Below are 21,267 nucleotides of genomic sequence, written 5' to 3' on the forward strand. Positions count from 1 at the left end.
ATAGGATATCTCCCTTCCATTTTTAAAATTTGTTATAGATAGCCCAAGTATAAAATATATATAGCATTATTATATACTATATAGACCAAAACTTATTTTAAGACTTTTTCTCATTATAAATTCCGTTTATGTGTAATTTTTTAAGAAACATTTTTAATTATGCAGGACTTGAGGATATCTAATATAGCTTTATCTTGCAGCAAGTGTCAGATAGATATTAACTAGTTTCTGTGCGATAAACACTAATTTATAGGCCAATGAAGATTCTAGAAATCAGTTTGGAATGATGTTGCCATGAGTGTCCACTCTCTTTGTGCTCTTCACCTTGTCACATGAGCACTTAACCCACTTAACCTTCCTTATCTATAAAATAAGGGTATTGGTTTGGTGAGTAGAGCTCTGATTTCTTTTCCCTCTAAAATTCTAAAAGGCCCCCACTAACAGTCATCTGAACTTGGATTAAGAGATGTTTTACAGTCCTAACCAGTTTGGCTCAGTGGATAGAGCGTCGGCCTGCAGACTGAACGGTCCCAGGTTCGATTCTGGTCAAGGGCATGTACCTTGGTTGCGGGCACATCCCCAGTAGGGGGTGTGCAGGAGGCAGCTGATCGATGTTTCTGGCTCTCTATCCCTCTCCCTTCCTCTCTGTAAAAAAAATCTATAAAATATTATTATTTTTTTAAAAAGATGTTTTACATACTCCTGATTTGCTTTCTTTTCCTTTTAAATTCTTAATGGTATATCTGTTTCTGTAAAAGAATTGGGAAAGTGGTTGTAGTAAGCCTGTAATTGCCATTATACAAATACAGTATTAGTAGGTATGGGAGGCACCCTAAGTAAGCAGATGGAATTTGTATAGGTCTGATATTTTTGATTATTTAAAAGATGGACTTCAGGTTTTTCTGTGTGTGTGTGTTTTTTTAAAATTGGAAACCTTTTACCTTTGGCATATTTTAAGGTTTCTTTGAACCATAAGTAAATACTGTGGTTTATTTGAGTATAATGTAGAAATCAAAAACATTGGATAAAATATTATAGAAATTCATTTTTTTTTCATTTGCTAATAAGAGGAAAAATTGTAAGCCCTGTTTACTTCTTGCTCTGGATAGTCTTCGTCTGCCTGTGTTGAAGCTTGTATGGTGATGTATGCTGCTGACACTGGTGGTCTGCCCCAGTGGTGGTGGTGGGAGTTCTAGCCAATTTTATCTTCTCTTGATTCTATGTTCCTTCTTTTCCCTGCCAGAGTCTTGGAGCAGTTAATAAGAGCCATTCTGAATGTATGTGTTTACCCAACATCAGTACGTATATTTACATAGGAAGTATCTGTCTTGGTAAAAGATGAATTAAGAGATGATAAAACTACATTTTCAAAACTCCTGAGTAACCTAATGACTTAAGCTAGTCAGGCAGAATTTTGAAAAATGATGTTATCATGTAGCAGAAATAGATTTTAAAAAAATAGTCTTATAGCATGACATCTTACAAACCTGAGTCTCTGACTACATACACATATAGGTTAAAACATTAAATTTGTCTCGTTCTATTCACTTCAGGCGTAGCTTTTCCAAATCCATAGTCCTAACAAACAAATGACCTAGATACCCCAGATCTCAGGGCGTGTGTACTCATTAGCCTTTTGGTTAAACATTGGAAGGACTGTGCAACAATTCAAGACCAAAGGCCGTTTTAGTTTAACATGTGCAAAATAGGCTACTCAGATCCAAATTATAAATGGAATTAACTAATTAACAGGAAAATATATAACCTATTTACATGAAAGAGAAGATTAATAAATGCCAATATCTGCATATGCTTATTTGAGAAAGCATATAGTGAAAGAAATCACATAAACAGAAAAAAAAGTATGCGAAAAATATTTACCAAATAATAAGTAGAATCAATTTGATAGACGAGTTATGTCCTTCATAAAATGAGAAAATGTGAATTAATCCCAAGATCTGTAATATTTTTAAAGGCACATAATTATTCCCTCTACATGTAGCTTAAAATAATGAAAGTGTACATGTAGTAAACATGTAAAGAGCTCAGCTGTCTAATAGCAATTCAAGCATTCTTTTTTTTTAAGCTCTCTGAAGCTGCTTAGAAATCTCTGGAAAGCAGGCTAGTATGTCATTTACACACGTGCATATTCCTTAGGCTATAGATAGATTACTTTTTCTATAGGTGTGGGTTAATAATGAGTATTTCCTTAAGAGTCTGAAGTTATGGTTTGTCTTATCAATGGCTTTTAGCAGAAATGTTTAGTCTACTTTTGCTTATAGGCTCTTTTCTTTTTCAAAGTTTTGCTTTCTTGATCATCTATTAATGTGATTAGTAATTAAAAGTCAAAGTTGTCTTTGACCTTTTTAGTTCTCCTTTAAATTTCTTTACTTATTTTTTATTTCTTTCTAATTTTATTCCTTAAATTTAAAAATATTTTTCTTTTAAATTTCTTTACTTATTCAGTTCTTAGGAACTGTACCATATGTTAACATCAAGTTTTAATAACGGTGTTTTTAAGAAAGATAAAATCTTATGTATTTCTGCTAATTGTGTACTGGGTTATTATAATCCTTATATAAAACTTTGCATAGGGCTTACCCACCACAGCTTTTCCTAGATGTGTTATCACTTCAAAAGCCTTGCCATTAATTTCCAACATATTTGTTGCCCTGACTATGCGTCATTATTTCTACCTAACACGTCACTTATAGTGAAGAAAGCAGAAGTGCAGCAAGGTGATCGTTTTTCTTTTTTTCTACTATACACATGCATTTTATCTTATATTTCAGTAAAATCATATGCTGCTTTGTTGCTGTTGTTTCTACACCATAGTGGCTAGACAACTATATACTTTACAAAGTGTTCATTCTCCACCTATATTTCTAGTACCCTGCTGGCACCATACATAGTTATTACAGTATTATTGACTGTATCCTCTATGCCGTACTTTACATCCCTGTGACTATTTTGTAACTCCCAATCTGTACTTCCTAATGCCTTCAAGGTGATCATTTTTTCAAAATGAGAGAAAATTCAAGCAAGAAATCCCTTAAAGGTTCTAATTTATTGCAAACAAACCTTTAAAAGATAAGTTTTAGTTGCATGTCATTTTTTATTATTGTAACCAAATGTAATTCAGAAAAATGAATAGTACAAAGACTCGTCTGAATGAACAGATGCACTTGTTAACTTCTCATAGGTAGAACAAGGCAGTAATCACTTTTCATCTTGTTTTATGCCACTGGGGTGATAGAGATAATTACGTAGGTGAAAACATTTTTTAGGCGACTACAAGAAATGATTTGTCATTTTGTGAATAAAAATGACTTCAGGTGGCACTGTGTTGTAATGCACAGGTATAAAATACTCATAGAAGGTGTTCTAACAGTCTACCAAATGTTGTCTCATGTGTTCCATTTGATCTTTTAACAAAACATGTCCTCATGTCTTGTTTAGTATTTTTATTTTAAGTAAATATCAATGTACAAGTTGTCTTTTCCTGAACATTAACTCTAGGAAAAGAGATTATAAGAATGATTTGCTATGCTTTCAAATTTATATAATGTTACAAGCCACTAAGCACTATTTTTGAAATATTTCTTTTCTCCTGAAAAAGCTTATAATGGTCTTCCTAATGTTACAGTTTGTGGTTTTTAAAACTTGACATGTATCTCAGATTTGAACATTAGTCTTGACAATTATGAACTACAAGATTTCCAATTAAGAGATGTCTTAGATATCTGGAATTTTTACATCTCAAATTGCTCCCAAGCTGAGAATGTTTGCACTGAAAATAAAGTAAAAGGGAAAAAATGAACTTGTTGATGTTCAGGTAGAGAATAAGGGAAAGAATAAGATAATACAGATTGTAGAAAAATAGGCATACAACTTGTCTGTGTGAAGAATAAAAAATTGTTACAAGAATTACTTGATAAATCTACAAGTTGCTCTCAAAAGTTTAAGATTTCTTATTATCAAATAATTGACATAACCAAGAGAGTGATATTAAATTTCCTTTAAAAAAGAAAATCATTTTGTAATGTTCATTTATTTTCCTCTTATTCAATTGTGTGGAAAAGGGATTTGATATGTTTTGTCAAATGCATACACACATAAGACATACATGTTCAAGAAGCATTCTTTTGTAAATGGCTTAATCAGCAACAGTAGAAAGATATATGCATTTGCAGAACCTATTGTGTTCCAGCAGGGGGCTATAGAGCATACATACAAATTAATGGCATGTTTGTTTACTTCCGTTTCCTAGTGGGGGTAATGGTGCAGCAACAACAAAAATAGCAAAACCTCAGGGATTTGGGGAGCAACTTCCATATATGCTCAGTCAGTAGGTGTGAGGAAAACGCCGCAGATGTGTCACAAGGCAACTGTGCAATGGAGGAAGTGCCTGTGCTGGTGACAGTGAATACTGAAAGTACTCACACACACACTAGCTTTGGTAATGATGTGAAAGTTTGGAAAGAAATCTTGAAGTGCCAAGTTATTGTCATATTTAGGCAATTCATCTTTTCTTTTCTCCTAAGGAGGGCAGAAGGACATTCAGAAAACTTGCATGTTTTATTTCTTTGGGGTGGATAGGTAGAAATTTACACAGTGGCCATATAACCATCTGCAATTTTAAATTGTTTCCATATCAAAATTTGCCATATTTTGTAGAAATTGCAGGATATGCAGTGCTCTAAATTGTGACAGTTGTGAAAATAATATGTAATATTCCTATAAAAACACTTGGCTGAAGAGGAGGAACTTAATTATATGCATTTACTATGGCAGAGACCCATGGAGTCCTCTGATGAACTTAGGAAACCCAGATTTACCTCCAAGGAAATTGAGGTCCTTGAGCCTTTTTTACACACCAAGCTGTGCTTTTTTGTGTCCCATTTAACAAAGTTATCTTTGAAGTATTTGACTGAGAACTGGGATAAATTGGATAACTGAAATTTAATTAGTAGACTACTATACTCTTTTAAAACCAAATTGTTTTGAAAATTAATATTTGAAGATTTTTGCTTATTTTTAAGTATAACAAAGCTTATTTAGAAAAGTACCACTACATATCTGGTAAAATTTGTCATTTTTATAACATTGTACTTTATCACAACCCTAATAATAAATAGCAAGTGGGTATGGAAAATGTTCCAGCCAAACATATGTGGAAACAGTTTATGACGTGAGAATTCCACAGAAGGCCAACATTGTTTTCATTGTGATTTTAAAACATAGATAACACATTTTACAATCTCAAAAATATAGTTCTAGCTCAGTTATTCTGATTAAAGTAAACATCTAAGAACAATTAGAATTGCAACTCATTTCGAAGACCTAGTTTCTTTTAGATACTTCTGTTTATGTTGAGAAATATATTTTTAATTGACATATTTCACTGCATGTACTACTTTAAACTTATCTTTACTTAATATACAATCATAAATGTTTTTATAGTTAGTATTTTCCTATAATGCCACATCCCATTTAAAATGTCTTTGGGGCTGAGAAAGTGAAATAGATAAAAATGAAAATTTGGAAGAATATTTTACTAGTTTGAAAATAGAAATCTTTTGTAGTTTTATTGACTAACATTTGTAGAACTTTGAATGATATATATGCTTAAGACTATTCTAATTGTATGCAGGCATTGTAAATAGGAAATCATATTTAATCCCAAAACATCTCTTGTTCTAAAATTGCCAATGTTAACAAACTTCACTTTGCTAAATTTACTTTTGTTCTTTAATAATTAATCAAACCTAATATTACCAAATATACTTTATCGCAAATAAAGCAGTTGTAAAGAACCACAATAGAAACTATTTTCTAGCCTAATCCAAATTATTATTTTAAATGGTCTCTACCTGCTGCCTGTTAGTTTTCTGCAGTGAGATCTTGCAACTTACTTTTTCCGATTATTCAGAGTCTCACAGTTATTTATTCATATATAAAACATATGCCTTATTAAATACAAATTGTAATTTTTGCTCTGCATAGTAAAAGCAGTTTATTTTTCTATACATATAATTCCAAAAACAAATTATTAAATAATGAAAGAATAAAGAAAAACATTTACATTTTATTTACTGTGAATAAATAAAATTCAGAAAAACATTTCTGAATGTCCAAAGTGATGTTTTAGTGAATATCAAAGTTTATCAAATTCAGAAAATATTTATATCTTTGAGAATGTTACTTGGAGTATCACATGCCAGAAATTTCTGGCATAAAATTGGTATGCTAAAACCAATCTGAATGTAATATTTTTGTTTAAGAAAACCCTAGTGATATATTTATTATTTAGTTTTAAATACTTTAAATATAGTTATAATCTTTATGTGAATGTGATTAAATTACCACATCATTTTATTAATTTTTACTAAAACTTTAAATATTATAACATATGTCAACTATAAAAAGCATTATGATACTCAATCCTAAACAAAGAATTAAAATTTTAAGAACAACTTTTCCTGGTCAAATCACACAGTTCTTAAAGTATATTCTCAGAATAGAAAATTGGGTGGTTTCTTCTTATCTGAGGTTTAAATACCTAATACGATAACAGAGCTTCATCAATATATGGCTAATAGCAGATGTAAAGTATGTGCTGGTAGTCCATCTCTCATAAAACTGCCTTTAGCTTTAATTCAAATCCATTGATTTCTACTCCAGTTAAAACTGAAGAACTTAATATGTCTTTTAATCCCTTTATTGTAAGCTAGGATAAAATTAATTTTACCCTGGAACTGCACAAAGCCAATTAACATGATCTTTAGAGTTATTTAGTAAAGTGCTTCAAATTGTTAAATTTATCTTGACCTCTTGGTTGCACTCTCTGACTGCTTTTTAAATGAAGTAATCAATATCTCACAGGCCTTTAAATAGCTTAAACTTCTCAAATATTTTACCTGTGTTCTAGTTAAGCTGTAAGTGAAGTGTTTACTCCTGGTCATGTAAATCTAGAGTCAATTATGCTAAATCTAAAGACAATTATGTACTTTTGAGGAACACAGCATGAATTAAATGGTTGTTTTAATAAAATCAAAGGCTCAAATTTTGTATAAAGTAACTCAGTAATGAGTAAACCTATTTCCTACACAGAACAAGTATTCTCTTGGCAACGTAAAACGTAGAGCATTTATGTCCTTTTCGTTGCGCGGAGCTTCTGTTTTCCACACAGGGCTAGTTGAAGGCATTAATTTTCCTACTGTGATGGGGTGATCAACCGTCCTGTCAAGAAAATGGATCTCCATGTCACCCTTTAGCATGATTAAATGGAAGCATGTCTCTGTGAAAAAATACCAAAATTTCATGAGACAAATGGAACTGTAGAAAGCTCTGCTTTTCCAGAATGGTTTTGTTTTTAATATCTCAAAATGTCCCATTTGGTTGTCAGTTTATTTATAGGAAAACATTGCAGCTAGTTGCATATGTCTTATATTATTTCAGAGAAAACACAGGCACAACCCAATGATTTAAAATATTTCCAAATCTGAAAACTCAAAGAATCAGAAACTGCTGTGTATTGTCAGAAAAAAAAGTAGGGATGGGCATCTGTACCTTATACACACTTATCAGTCTGTGTCTCTTTTAGGGGGACCTCTCCTTGCTCTTACTTCCTCTACTTGTTAACAAAGAACTATCATCTTTTCAGATCTGAGTTCTGATAAAAATTACATCCCGTAGAGTTGCAGCCTCAGTCGTGTTCAGAGCTAGTTGGACAGTGTTCTCAGGAGCCTGTGCACATGCCAAACTTTAAATTACACTAAGTGATGGACTTGACAGCTAATTAAGATTTCATATTTTGGCCACTTAGCAGAGGGCACCTGTTATGGCTCTTTCTATTAGCTTAAGGATACAATTTACAAATGGCTGTCTTAAAGCACGTTATTAAAACTTCCCTACAGTCTTCATTCTTTCCTGAGGGGTGGGAGTGAGGACAAGATTGAGGTAACAAAAGGAACCTAGAGAAGGTGGAGGGCCAGGGTGGAGGCGGAGCTCTCCAAATGCCCCTGTTGTTTAATTTCCTACTGGAAGCAGCCCCTGTGCGCTCTGTGCCCCTCCCCCTTCCAGCAGTGGCCGTTGCGGAGGCTGACCGGCTGGGGTCAATGCCTTGCCTATTGATCAGTATCCCTGCAGTCCCTGCTCCGGCAGCTGCTTCATTGGCTTCTTTCAGGGCCTGCTTCAGTACATTAGAATAGAAATCCATAACCAGAGCTGTGCTCATCCAAGCAGGGGAAGAAACTAAATTAAATGGTATAAAACAATCTTGGATCAGGAGTTTGTGCCAATTCATCTTGATCTAAGATGTCACACCGGGCTCTCTGTCTGAGCACCTGGGCTAGAGGCAGCCATAGTGAAAATAGATGGAGCTGCGATCATTCATTTGTCAGCTAAGGAGCAAGGCAGCGGTTAGCAATTCCCTTCTGCAGAGGTCAGCTGACAGAACAATCAGTGCAACTGCAGAATAGAGCTTTCCTTTGAACTATTGTTATGGAGCATGCTCTTGCTGAGGCCTGGGGGAGGGGAGCCTCGCTTGCTTCCTGTTTCAAAAATACTATGTAAAGAGTAAAATATATACTACACGAATCTAGATGCAGCTGCACAGAGCTCTTACCCCCTGTGTCTGTTCTTGTACATAAATAAAGTTGGTTTGAAATGCATGTACTGAGGTACAGATTATCAAACTGTTAAGTATCACTTTGCCTAGAATTAGGGGCCATTTTCATCCTTCTAAACACACAGGCAGTGATTATTGATTTTTTTTTCTTCTTGGTATCGTTAAGCTTTTAGGATATTCCCCCTCTTTAGTAACTATCACAAATCAGTGTTATACTTTGAATCTATAATCACACATACATACTTGTACTTTTGCTAACATTTCTTGTCTTTAAAAAAACTAGAAAAAAAATCCACGAAGAAACAGAAATGCATACTATGATACCAGATTAAAAGCTATTTCTTATGTTACTTAAATATTTTATTTTATCTTATTTTATTTTATTGAATTTATTGGTGTGACATTGGTTAATAAAACTTTGGTTACTAAAATGTTTAATTGAAGCTTTTTATAAGAAATGTTGTTACAAAATATGACTTTTAAACCTTGGAAGTTGTAAAGTAATTTTATAAAATTGGAGAAATCATTATGAAGCAGCCTGCATGTGATTTGAAATATACTATACAAACTTAAATTAGAAAAATGAGTAGTAACTAACATTTTAAAGGAAATATTTTAAAAGATGAATCTATTCTCTGTGGGCTCATTTTAGATTTTTGTCTTTCTATATACTGCTTAAAAACAAATGTCAAATGTCCAGGACTAACTTTTTTTAAACAATAAAGTGTGACATGCGGAAGCTAAGAAACTATAGCTGCAACAACAACAAATCTTTTTGAAAAAGTACTCAATTGCACCAAACTTTTCTTGGAATCCAAATAAACAGTAACTATTCTTTGATGTTATCATCTTAGTTTTAAAGATAATCCACCCCCCATTTCCCCCTTAAATACTTTAATACTGCTTTCTTACTCAATTTTTCCTTTCCACCTCCTAAATTCTTTTTTTTTAAAATATTTTTATTGATTTCAGAGAGGATGGGAGAGGAAGAGAGAGATAGAAACATCAAACATGAGAGAGAATCGTTTATCAGCTGCCTACTGTACACTCCCTACTGGGGATCGAGCCCACAACCCGGACATGTGCCTTTGATAGGAATTGAACCCGGGACCCATCAGTTTGCAGGCTGACGCTCTATCCACTGAGCTAAACCAGCTAGGGCCCACCACCTAAATTCTTTATAATATCCTACCATTTCCACTTCTTAGGCTCGTGTAGCTCATCTTGCCCACATTTTACTCACCCTTTCAGCACAGGTAAATTCATGAAATTTCAAGTGTATTCTTAAAAGCTTTGTGCTCAAGGTATTTTTTAAATTCAGCTTTTGGAGAACCCATATCTAACTTTCTGGCAAGGATTTTGTTTTGTGTTACTTTTGTTTTAGTAAATTGGGATTTTTTAAAGGATTCAGGGTAGGATATTTGAAATCCTTTGGCAGTGTTACCATTAACTGCCCAGACCTCACCGTGAATCTTGAAGCTGTTCACTTCTCTGCATCTCCTGTTTTACATCCCAACACCAAACAACCTTAATCTCTTCCTTTGATTTGTACAGTACCTTCCTAATTGACCACCTCAGTTCCAGCATTCTTCATACGCTCTCAGAATGGTTTTCTAAAACCCTAAATCTAATTAGGTTACTGTGTGGCTCAAACCCTATCTTGATTGTCTCCCCATTGCTGCTGGTGGAAATCATGCTCTTCCTCAGAATCAGACCCACGTGTTATGGGGGGCGAGTGGGGGGCGTGGTAAGGTTAGAAGGCTGCCCCTGGGTGCCCAATGTCTCATTTCCATCCATCCCATCATGGAAAAAGTCCAGCTCCACCTTCATCAAGGCCAGTGTCCAAAGGGTCTGTGCCATTGGTCTGGCATCAGCAGTCTCGGTCCCTGTCTAGGTAGCGCTGTTCCTGGCTGAAATGCATTGCTGTGCTACTGTACCCAGGTTCCTGCTTGGAGCCCATGTTTAGAGTCCAGGCAGCTGCCTGCCTGCAGCTCTTAGGGCTACATGGTTACTATGAAGAGAGACCATGGGAATAAACTGGGCTAGTGGGTGTTACTGTGCAAGAGAGAGAAGGGCTTTGTCTTGGTTAGGCTCAGGTTATCTTATCTCGGGCTTGGGAAAGATCAAGCGCCCTTTTTCAAACTAACCAATCAGCTTCCCAAGCTTTCATGGACTTCCGTTGGGCCTACCCCTAACCATTCATTTCCTAGGCTAGACTGACAGGCCTCTATGGCTGGCATGTTGGCTCCTACTGCACGTGTGCGTATCTTCCCTGTTAGTGTTCCATCCTTTTCCCCAGTGATCTGCAGGGAACAGTCCAGTGATTCCCCTGGGAGTGTGTGAAGTTGTAACTTACTGGTGAAGCAAACGGGCGTATGCTCCCTAGTTGATTATGCTTAATAATGTCTGATTTCCTTTGCGCTCTTCCTTTATTAATATCTGGCTACCTATGCTAACACATATCCCCCCAAGACTCTTAGGCCTTGTAATCTTACACGGGTAAATGGATGAAGGCCTCATCTTTTGTACTTTCTTCTTGCTGTCAAGGGATGTAGTCCTGCCTTATCCTCAGGCCCAGAGATTCTTCCTACCTGCCAGAGAAAGAGAGGAGCAAAAGGAAGGGGAATCTTCACATGAGGGCGGGGGGCTTTGCAAAATCCAGGTCAGTCTGATGCTGTCCTAGGGAGGAGTCATATGCTATCTCTGGAGGATGGCACTCCTGGACAAGTTGGCATCCTTGTTGTATTCTAAAGGTGACACATTTGAGAAAAACTAGCTACCTACGCTAACACCATTGTTCAAAGGATAAAAATTTAAATGTGAATATGACCAGTAGAGCCATCTATGACCTGGCCCTTTCCTGACTCTCACCTCATTTTCTACCATTCTCCTCTTCACTCATAGAGTTCCAGCCCAATTGCCTATCCTTGAAATAGAAATGTTCAGATTTCTTCTTGCTTTAGGTTCTTAAACATACTGTTCTCTCAGTCCGTAAAGTTCTCATTGATTTTGTAACCTGTACATTTCTAATTTCTGTTTAATAGCCTTTAAGGCAATTAAGGACAAAGACCTTGCTTTTCTCATCTTAATTCATATTAACTCATTAATTCATATTAGCATAATGCCATGTACTCTAGATGTTCAATTTTATATGCTGAATGAATGACTAACTGATGGAATGAATGACCTTCTACCACCACTGGCACATACTATTTTCTACTTGATCATTGCAAGAGTTGTTTTCTGGTTCCACTTGTCTTGTTTTCCCTCACAATCTACCTTCCATACTGCTACTATCATGACCTCTCCAACAATAAATGAACCTGATGTCACCACCCTCTACAGAATTGTTCAGTGGCCTTCCATTAATCAAAGGTTAAAAGTCTTTAGCTTGCTGTACAAAGGCCTCTCATGGTTTGCTGCCTCTGTAGCCTCCTTTTCCCCGTTGTTATTCAGCTGCCTTACCTTCAGTAGTATAGAATGACAAAGCAAAAGAACATGAGAAAAAATAAAATAAAACAAAACATCTAAAAGTATTCAGAGGCCCGTGCAGCTAATTTCTTGGTTGGTATACGGAACTCTGAAGGCCCCCCTCCCCGCTTTTTTGTCTTGATGTAATTAATGTATAGAGCAAGGTACTGAAAGAGGTCAGAAAAACTGGATGGATTAATATTAGAAGGAGCAGAAAGGTGAACTCCAATCAAGCTGGTTCCGGAAGTTCACTTTTTAAATCCCTCTGTACCAAATATATAGCTATGATGGATAAAATACACAAATAGAAAACCAAAGAGGCATAACCAGACCCAGGAAAGATAGATATCTCTGTGGACAGGTAATGGAATAGAAATGCAATCATTTGGGCTGAAACCATTAGCTGCTTTCCAGAAGCAGGCTTTGGCTCCTATGAGCAGAGAGGACTTAAAATATATCATGAATAAAGCTTAAAGCCAGGATCTAGGCTATGGCTTCCTTAGTTCCTGGAAGGACATTGAAAGGATATGAGTACATTGTTACTTGGTTAAAATGGAGGTTGTATTATTAAAGGGGAAAAGGAAAATGGATATTAACTATGTGACTGGCAATGTTTATCGTAACAGAAAATAATGAAAATAAGTGAGTTGTGGCCCTTGCCCGGTGGCTTGGTTGGTTGGAGCATTTTCCTGTATACCAAAAAGGTTGTGGGTTCTATTCCCGGTCAGGGCACATACCTAGATTCTGGCTTTGATCCCATACAGGAGACTTGGGGTGCATACAAGAGACAACTGGTCAGTGTTTCTCTCTCTCACAATGATCTCTCTCTCTCTCCTTCCCTCTCTCAAATCTCTCTCTCTCTCTCTCTCTCTCAAAACTCACAAAAAAGCATATCCTTGAGTGAAAATAAAAAATAAATAAATGAGTTGTTTTTAACCTAATTAAAACAAAGAAAAAGAGAGATTAGGGATGAAACCTAAAGAAAGTGGAAAAAATACCAGCAAAAATTAGTGAAATAGAAAGCAATGAAATAATAAGGTCAAAACCAACATGTGTTTTTTTAAAAAAAATCTGGTAAAGTATATATTTCTAGCAAAACTGATCAAGAAAGGCATGAAAAATAATATTAGATAAGGCACAAATAAACAATATTTAAAGTGATTATAGGAACTGATACAATTGAGTTTTTAAAATCATAGGGTAAATAATTTCACATCAATAAATATAAAAACTTGGATGAAATAGATATTTTAAAATTAGAAGTTGTCAGAAGTGACTCAGAAGAAAGAAAATTAAATAGTAAGTAACTATTATAAATAATGAATTTATAATAAAAATATACCTTCACCCGACTCCTCCTCACACCTCAACTTCATCCCCTGCCTTCCGACTCCAGAAGGGGAATGTAGGAATGTCCTGAGACAAGCTGCAAGAATCATTTAACTGTTTTCAAAGAACTGGGGAGAGAAAGTTACTTAACCCAGTTTTTGAGGCTTGTATTATATTGCCACTGAGACCCAACAAGCATAGTATATGAAAAGAAAATTACAGTCCAATCTCACCTGTGGACACAAATGTAAAAAAAAACTTGATTAGCAAATTTAGTTCAGGGTCTGTGTATTGATTGGCCTATTTATCTACCAACCTATCGATCAAGTCACATCTATCCATCCTTCCATCCTTCCATTCATTCTTCAGTCTATCCAGAGTTTACCCCGAGAATGCAAGCGTTCGAGGCCAGAAAATATACATTTCAGGTGACATTGATATGGTTATGCAATAGATTAAAGAACATTTGATAAGGTCAGGATTATGGTGATATTTGGGATGTGAGGAAGGGGTAGTGAAGACACAATCCACAGTAGACTTTAGTTATATTCACATTAGTTCATTACATTTTAGTAAAATAAGATTGTGTGCAGATTATACTACGTTGTTTGTGTACATGTATATCATGATATCCTTTATTCTCTATGTAATTTAATGGATGCTGGTAATATCACATAATAAATACCAAACAAAAAAATAAAAGGTCGAGGCTAGGTTAGGACTGAGCAAAGGACTAAGCAAAGGCCCTCTACTGGGGATTGAGCCTGCAACCCAGGCATGTACCCTGATCAGAAATCTAACTGTGACTTGGTTCATGGGTGGAATTGGTTCAACCACTAAGCCACACTGGCCGGGCTATCCTTTGAGTCTTAAATTCATCATTTCTTCCTTTGTGAACAGGCTCGTCTTGTTTATATGCACTAGTGAGCTCTTGAGAACCTGGACTATTTATTTTTATGTCTCCAATTTCCTGGCCCAAAGTAGATGCTCAATAAATATTTGTTAAATTAGTGGGAAAATTTATAAATGAATTAATGAGCAATCTTTTGTAAAAAGAGAGTCATTGAGATAAAATTTATATTTCATAAAATCTATCCTTTTAAAACATAAAATTCAGTGATTCTTAGTATATTTGGAGTTGTGCAGATATAAGCATAATATAATTTTATAACTTTTTATCACCTCAAAAACCTAGCACTCATTAGCTATCCTTAACCATTTCACTCCTGTCCCACCTCTAGGCAATCACTCATGTACTTACTGTCTTTATAGATTTACCTATTCTGGACATTTTATGCAAATGGAATCATACAATTTGTGATTCTTTGTAAGGACCTTTTCCTTAGCATAATGTTTTCAAGGTCATCCACATTGCAGTGTGTATCAGTACTTGATTACTTTTTATTACTGAATAATATTTTATTGGATGGATATACCACATTTTGTTTATCTATTTATTAATTGATGGACATTTGAGTTTTTTCTACTTCTTGGCTATTATGAATAATACTGCTGTGAATATTCATGTCCAAGTTTTTGTGTGCACATTTGTTTTCATTTCTTTTGAGTAGATAGATACCCAGGAGTGGAATTGTGGGGCCATATGGGAACTATTTTTATCTTTTTGAGAAACTGCCAGACTATTTTCCAAAGTAGTGGTACCATTTACATTCCCACCAGCATTGCATAAGGGTTTCAATTTCTGTACATCCTCAACAACATATGTTGTTTACTGCCTGTTTTTTTTTTTATTACAGCCATCTCAGTTGATATGAAGTGGTATCTCACTGAGTTTTTTATTTACATTTTTCTAATGACCAGCAATATTGAGCATCTTTTAATATGTTTATTGGCCATTCATATGTCTTTGAAGAATTAGCTATTCAAATTTTTGCCGATTTTAAGAGTAGAATTTTCTTATTATTGAGTTGTAACATCTATTCTGGATAAAATCCCTTATTAGATTATGATTGACAATATTTTCTCTCAGTCTATGTGTTGTCTTTACTTTCTTGATACTGTATTTAAAGTGCAAACATGTTTAATATTGATGAAATCCAATTAAAAATATTTCAAAATTACTTTTGCTTTTGGTATCATATCTAAGAAATCATTGACTAACTGAGGATCATGAAGATATGCATCTATATTTTCTTCTGCAAGTTCTTTAGTTTTAGCTCTAATATATAGGGCTATGATCCATTCTGAGTTGACTTTTTGCAAGGTGAGAGGTAGAAGTCCAAATTCATTCCTTTGTATGTGGATAACCAGTTGTCCCAGTACCATTTTTTTAAAAAGACTGTTCTTTACTGAATGAGCAATCTTGAATGTTTCTATAATCATGTCTTTTTTGTATTGATATTCGTTTAATTTATATTCTTATGTTTTGATTTTCAGGTTGCTTACCAAGTGTCCCACAAGTGAAAAAAATTTCCACATCTTATGAGGAAAGACGGAAACAAGCTACTGCTATTGTTTTACTAGGAGTCATAGGAGCTGAATTTGGTGCTGAAATTGAACCTCCTAAACTGTTGACCAGACCTCGAAGCTCTAGTCAGATTCCTGAGGGATTTGGTTTGACTACTGGTGGATCCAACTACTCACTGGCCAGACATACTTGTAAGTTTTGAAATTCCTAATGCTGATGTATCGCTTCTCAATACATATTATTTGTTAACAAAATCTAAGAATATTGAATATATCCCCAGTTTCAACTCACATAGGAGGCTCAGATCAATTTAGGAAGCAGGACAATCTGTTTGGCACATTACCCTGTGTCATAGTTGCCCAGACTTCTTTTCAAAAGTTCAAATGTGGTTTTTAAATGCTTTTCTTAACACATTTCTGAGATTTGAGTTTTCACAATTTGGTCAAAATTTTAGCCAAAATTTATGAAAGCTAGCTTTAAATTAAAACTTTTAACTTATAAATTCATTTCTCAAAAACTACCCGACATGTCCTGAACGTGATTTGAAAAGTTAGGGGTGGAGGTGGAACACCAATTAATTACAATCAGCGCTCAAAGGGCTTGTGTCATATTGGTCTAGTTCTGTAGTTGGTATGTTAATAACAGGTAAGGGTATTTTATAATGATGTCTGTTGTTACCTTAATGTTGGAACTTCTTTACATAGGTCAAAATGTTCCTGCCATATTGCAAAATCACTTCTAATGTTGTCATGTTAAGGACCAAATATCCCACTGAATACATCACAGCCTTTTTTTGTAGAACAAATTGCAACATGTTCTTTAGGTGTTTTTTGTTTTTTTTGGTTTTTTTTTTACTTTTAAGCAAAGGAGAAAGATATATGTTAATTTGGGAGTTACGATGGCCGAGAGCATCATTGGATCATTATCCTGTACTTTTGCCGTGAAGTCAAGGGACTGTATTGGAGGTTTTTATTACTGAAGCCCTATTATAACTTAGCTGTTGTGCCCCTTCTCTGCCTTTGGTTCAGAATGCAGCAAATATTTATTAGTGTTTGTAATCTTTTTATCTCTACTTGATAATGAGAATCAGAGAGTAATAATAACAAGACCACCACCAACAATAATAAAGCTACTAATTGTTTTGAGCACAATTTTAAGCTTTTTCTATGCATTAACTCAGTGCTCATAGTCACCTTTTCTTTTCTTTTCTTCTAAAAATATTTTTATTGATTTCAGAGAGGAAGAGAGAGAGATATAGAAACATAGAAACATCAATGATGAGAGATAATCATTGATTGACTGCCTCCTACACTCCCCCTAATGGGGATCGAGCCGACAACCTGATGGGGAATCAAACTGTGACCTCCTAGTTCATCGGTTGACACCAAGCCACACCGATTGGGCCATAGTCACCTTTTAAAGTGGTATCTGCATTTAACACATTAGGCTAGGGGGCACAGAAAGGTTTAGTCAGCCTGGCCGAGTTCATACCTCTAGGAAATGGCCTTTTGAGGCTCAGCACCATCTGTTGGTTCCAAAGCTCATGCTTTTGACCAGTATACAAACTGCTGCTGTTCAGTGGTTGCTAGTTGAAAGGGCTTAATGACTAACCTGTGCTATCACTTTATAACTTGAAAAGTACTTTTTTTTGGGGGGGGGAGGGAGGGAGGTTGCCTTTAAATTTCATCCATTACCCTACTTTTTCATCAAAGATCTTAGGTTCCTTGGCATTAAATTTGCCTACCACAGTTTATAATTACCAGCTTAAATCTTGCTCTCCTTGTTAGAAACAGTTAGCTATCTAAATATGCTGTGTCTTATTTAGGCTCTTTTCAATCAGTTATGTGTTAAATTAACCAGTTATAATGTTAACCTGCTTGAAGTTGCCGTATGTATTGCCATGTTATTGGTTTACATGGCATTTAGGATGTATTGGTACCATTAAAAATTTAGCCTTTATGGCATCCCATTGAATGAGATAATAATTATTATCCTCATTTTGAGATAAGGCCATTAAGATACAATATTTGATGAACTTTAATTGCTAATGTAGTTAGAGGTATAGAGGTGAAGTCTAAACTTCCTCATAAAGCCGTTCTGTGAAAACTCTTTATGTCCCAATTATCACATTGATGGGAGGGAAGAGTGATACTGATACTTAATTCAAAAGTCATGTTTAGCCCTGGCCGGTGTGGCTCGGTTGGTTGAGTGTCGTCCCATGCACCAGAAGGTGGCCAGTTGAATTCCTGGTCAGGGCACATACCCAGGTTGTGGGCTTGGTCCCCAGTAGGGGGCATGCAGGAGGCAGCCGATTAATGTTTCTCTCTCTCCCTTTCTCTCTAAAGTTAATACAAACATTTTAAAAATTAAAAAAAAAACTTTAAAAACGGCATATTTAATTTAGTTTTATAATACATTTTATACTTAGATTTGAATACATATGAATCTTTTGTGAGTATTACACTTTACATGAAATATCAAAATCACAGATTGAAGACAAAGCTGAAGGACTCTGTGATTGAGAGGCCTAGACTTGCCCACTCTATTACCTGTACCCTTGGTAAGTGAAGTGTCCCTCTGGGTCACAGTTTCCTCTTACATAAAATAAAAGACCGGAACTATTCTCTTTTTATAGCCCTTTTTGTCCAATTAGTCTCTGCTTCTGAAGAGAAATAGAAAGCATCTCAGGAAATTCACCTTCTTCTTAACCTTCCCATTTTCTTCTCATTGTACCGATGGATGCTTCACATCAGCCCAACTTTAGTCGAGATTCTTCATTTGTATTTGGACCCACAGAATAAAGCATGTTAGACTATTTTACAGTATTATTTATAATATTACCTTGTAGGACTTTTGGTTCTTTCATTTGGTCTCTTCTGCTCAGTTTATAATTGTGGAATTATGCTGGCACGTCTGTAGTAAATTCCATTTTGATCTCTCATTAGCTTTCTTACTTTGGGCAAGTGTCATAAGTCATTTCCCTAGGCAGCAGACTCTGAGGCAGATTTGTATGCAGACCTGTTCTGGGATCAATACCTTTAGGAGAGTGAAAGAAGCAGGATTGGGCAGGGGAGAAGTTGAATTGCATTTCAATTGCCTAGAAAGCCTCAGCCCATCTCAGGGAACTCTGGAGCTGGGATGGCCCTTCAGACTTGTCCTGAACTAGGACTGAGGGCTTGGCCTTTAATCCTTGTGTCAGTCAGTCACTGGAATCAAGTCATTGGTGCCCTGAGCAGAGAGGGGGGAGGAGGGGAAAACTTGAGTGAGGCAGCTCGCTTCCATTTAAGGCAAACCCCACAGAGGGACTGGGCTGAGGTGTATTAGCCACTAACACACCATGAGCTTGGGAAGTGAGTGCTTCGGTTGTGGAGGGGAGGAGATGGGCAACCTCTCCAGGTCCCACCCAGCATGTAACTCAGGGGTGTGGAACCTTCTTTCTGTCAAGGGCTGTTGGGATATTGATAACATCATTTGTGGGCCGTACAGAATTATCAACTTAAATATTAGCCGGCTGTATTTGGTCAAACATTTAACTCACCCCTAATGCCTTGGCAGAGCTAGACCAAATGATTCTGAGGGCCTTATGCGGGGTATTCCCCAACCCTGATGTAATTATTTATCTGTGACCCAGTTCCCTTTCTATCAACAGAAATGGAGAGCAGGGCTGCTATTTATTTAACACACTTTTTATTCCAGCTTTATACAGAGCTCCTATTTCCCTGCAAGACAGATATTTCATCCAGCACCTAGCACAACACAAGACACATTAACAATAGTTACTGAGCATTTACGCTGTGGCAGGCATTTTGTGATCTTCTAATCCTATCAAATAAGTCCTAATATTATTCCCATTTTTCAGACGAAGAAACTGAGGCTTTGGATTAAACTTTCTTCCTGCAGACAATAAATTGAGGGCACAGGTTAAATGTTTTAAGGTCATTCTGCTAAAAAGTATCAAGCCTGGACTTGAACACCTATCTCCCAACTCCAAATCAGCGTATTTTCACCATTTCAAATAGTTTTCTTGTGTTACAAACAAGAAAGATTCAGAAGTGGCGCTGAAAAAAGGAGGATCAAGGCAGCAGGTACCAGGCCACCTTTAAATCTGAACATTTATTGAATCGTTCTTTAGGGATGTGCTGGTGCCATGGAGATATAAATGTGTGCAAAATCCACACTGCTGTAATTGTGAACTGGCTTGTATCTGTGGTGTGAAATATTTCGATTAGAAAAAAAAATCACTTTTCCCTACAGTGGGGCTTTAGAAATATCATAATATTAGAGTTCATCAGCTAGCCAAGGTGTATAACCTCACTGATGTTACATGGAAAATACTGTCTTTATGTGCATTTGTGTTTTTGTTCTGGGAAAAGGATTCACAAATTTCATTCAATTCTCAAAATATAGTTATTGAAATAAAAATGGATAAGAACTCTAAGAGTTTGTTAGAATAAATTGTTATTGTTATGATTTTAAAAACAGTAAGTTATGTTCCTCTTAATTAGTTCAATTATAATACCACCAAATAGAAGCTTCAGTTTGATGTCACTTAAGGAATATTTCAATTATGTGAGAAACTGTATTTAGTTTCCTATGGTGCTATGTTTGACTTCATTTTGTTGTAGTCTGCTATTGTGAAAAATGATTCTCCAAATACTTCCTGTGCTTCCTAACAATGCATGTTTTGTTTAATGAATTTGTTCATATTGGTTGAGGATGATTTTATAATGAGTTAATTTCCTAAGTTTTAAGGTAAGAAAGTTAAACCAAATCTCAATGTTTTAGCAGAAAGATTAGGACAACTAGTGGTAGCAAAACCAGTGGTAGGCACAAGATACAGAAAACGTACCAACAATGATGAGGAAAGCAGCATGCTGCTTGCAAGGATAAGCAATGACAAAGGAGTGTATATTTTCAAAGTTTACAAACAAGTCATCAGATTGTGTTGCTGAGTTGCTGCTGTGGCCACAGAGATTGCATTTCTCATTACTTAGCCTCATTTTTCTAACCTGGCCTTTCCGGCACTGGGATGGAATCCTGCCTTCTTATCTGGCTTCTTACTCCACCATCAACTTCATTCATTCATTTTCATTGCACCAACTCAGCTTTCCATGTTCTTTCCCACCACTTCTCATTTGTAATTTTACCTTTGAAAATCATCTGGTCCAGGTGCCACTTTATTTGCATCGCCATTACACCGTCTGTGTTTAGAGCTGTAATTCTTCACTCCGGCTATGCACTAAACTCAAATGTAGAGTGCTTTAAGAATATATAAGCATTACCCTAGAGTTCGTATTCAGGAAGTAGGGGGTGGAATTTGGGTATGTATGTTATTTTTAAAGCTTCATATGTAATTTTCTTTTGTAGTCAGAGTAGAGAAACCTAGTATAATATAGAATTCTTTAGT

The 21,267-nt window shown here is 35.7% G+C and overlaps 1 protein-coding gene across 8 annotated transcripts in view; it reads left to right on the forward strand.

Moving 5' to 3' along the window:
• Positions 1-21,267, forward strand: part of WDR7 (WD repeat domain 7) — a 285,950-nt gene that overhangs the window by 156,885 nt on the left and 107,798 nt on the right. For all 8 annotated transcript variants that reach the window (XM_023752617.1, XM_014454396.2, XM_023752616.1 and 5 more), the window contains one exon: positions 15,830-16,051. In XM_023752617.1, the coding sequence (XP_023608385.1) occupies positions 15,830-16,051 (222 nt within the window). The remainder of the gene's footprint in view (positions 1-15,829; positions 16,052-21,267) is intronic.

This window comes from Myotis lucifugus, unplaced genomic scaffold (genome assembly GCF_000147115.1).
Source record: "Myotis lucifugus unplaced genomic scaffold, Myoluc2.0 scaffold_36, whole genome shotgun sequence".
In the NCBI taxonomy this organism is placed as follows: Eukaryota; Metazoa; Chordata; class Mammalia; order Chiroptera; family Vespertilionidae; genus Myotis; species Myotis lucifugus.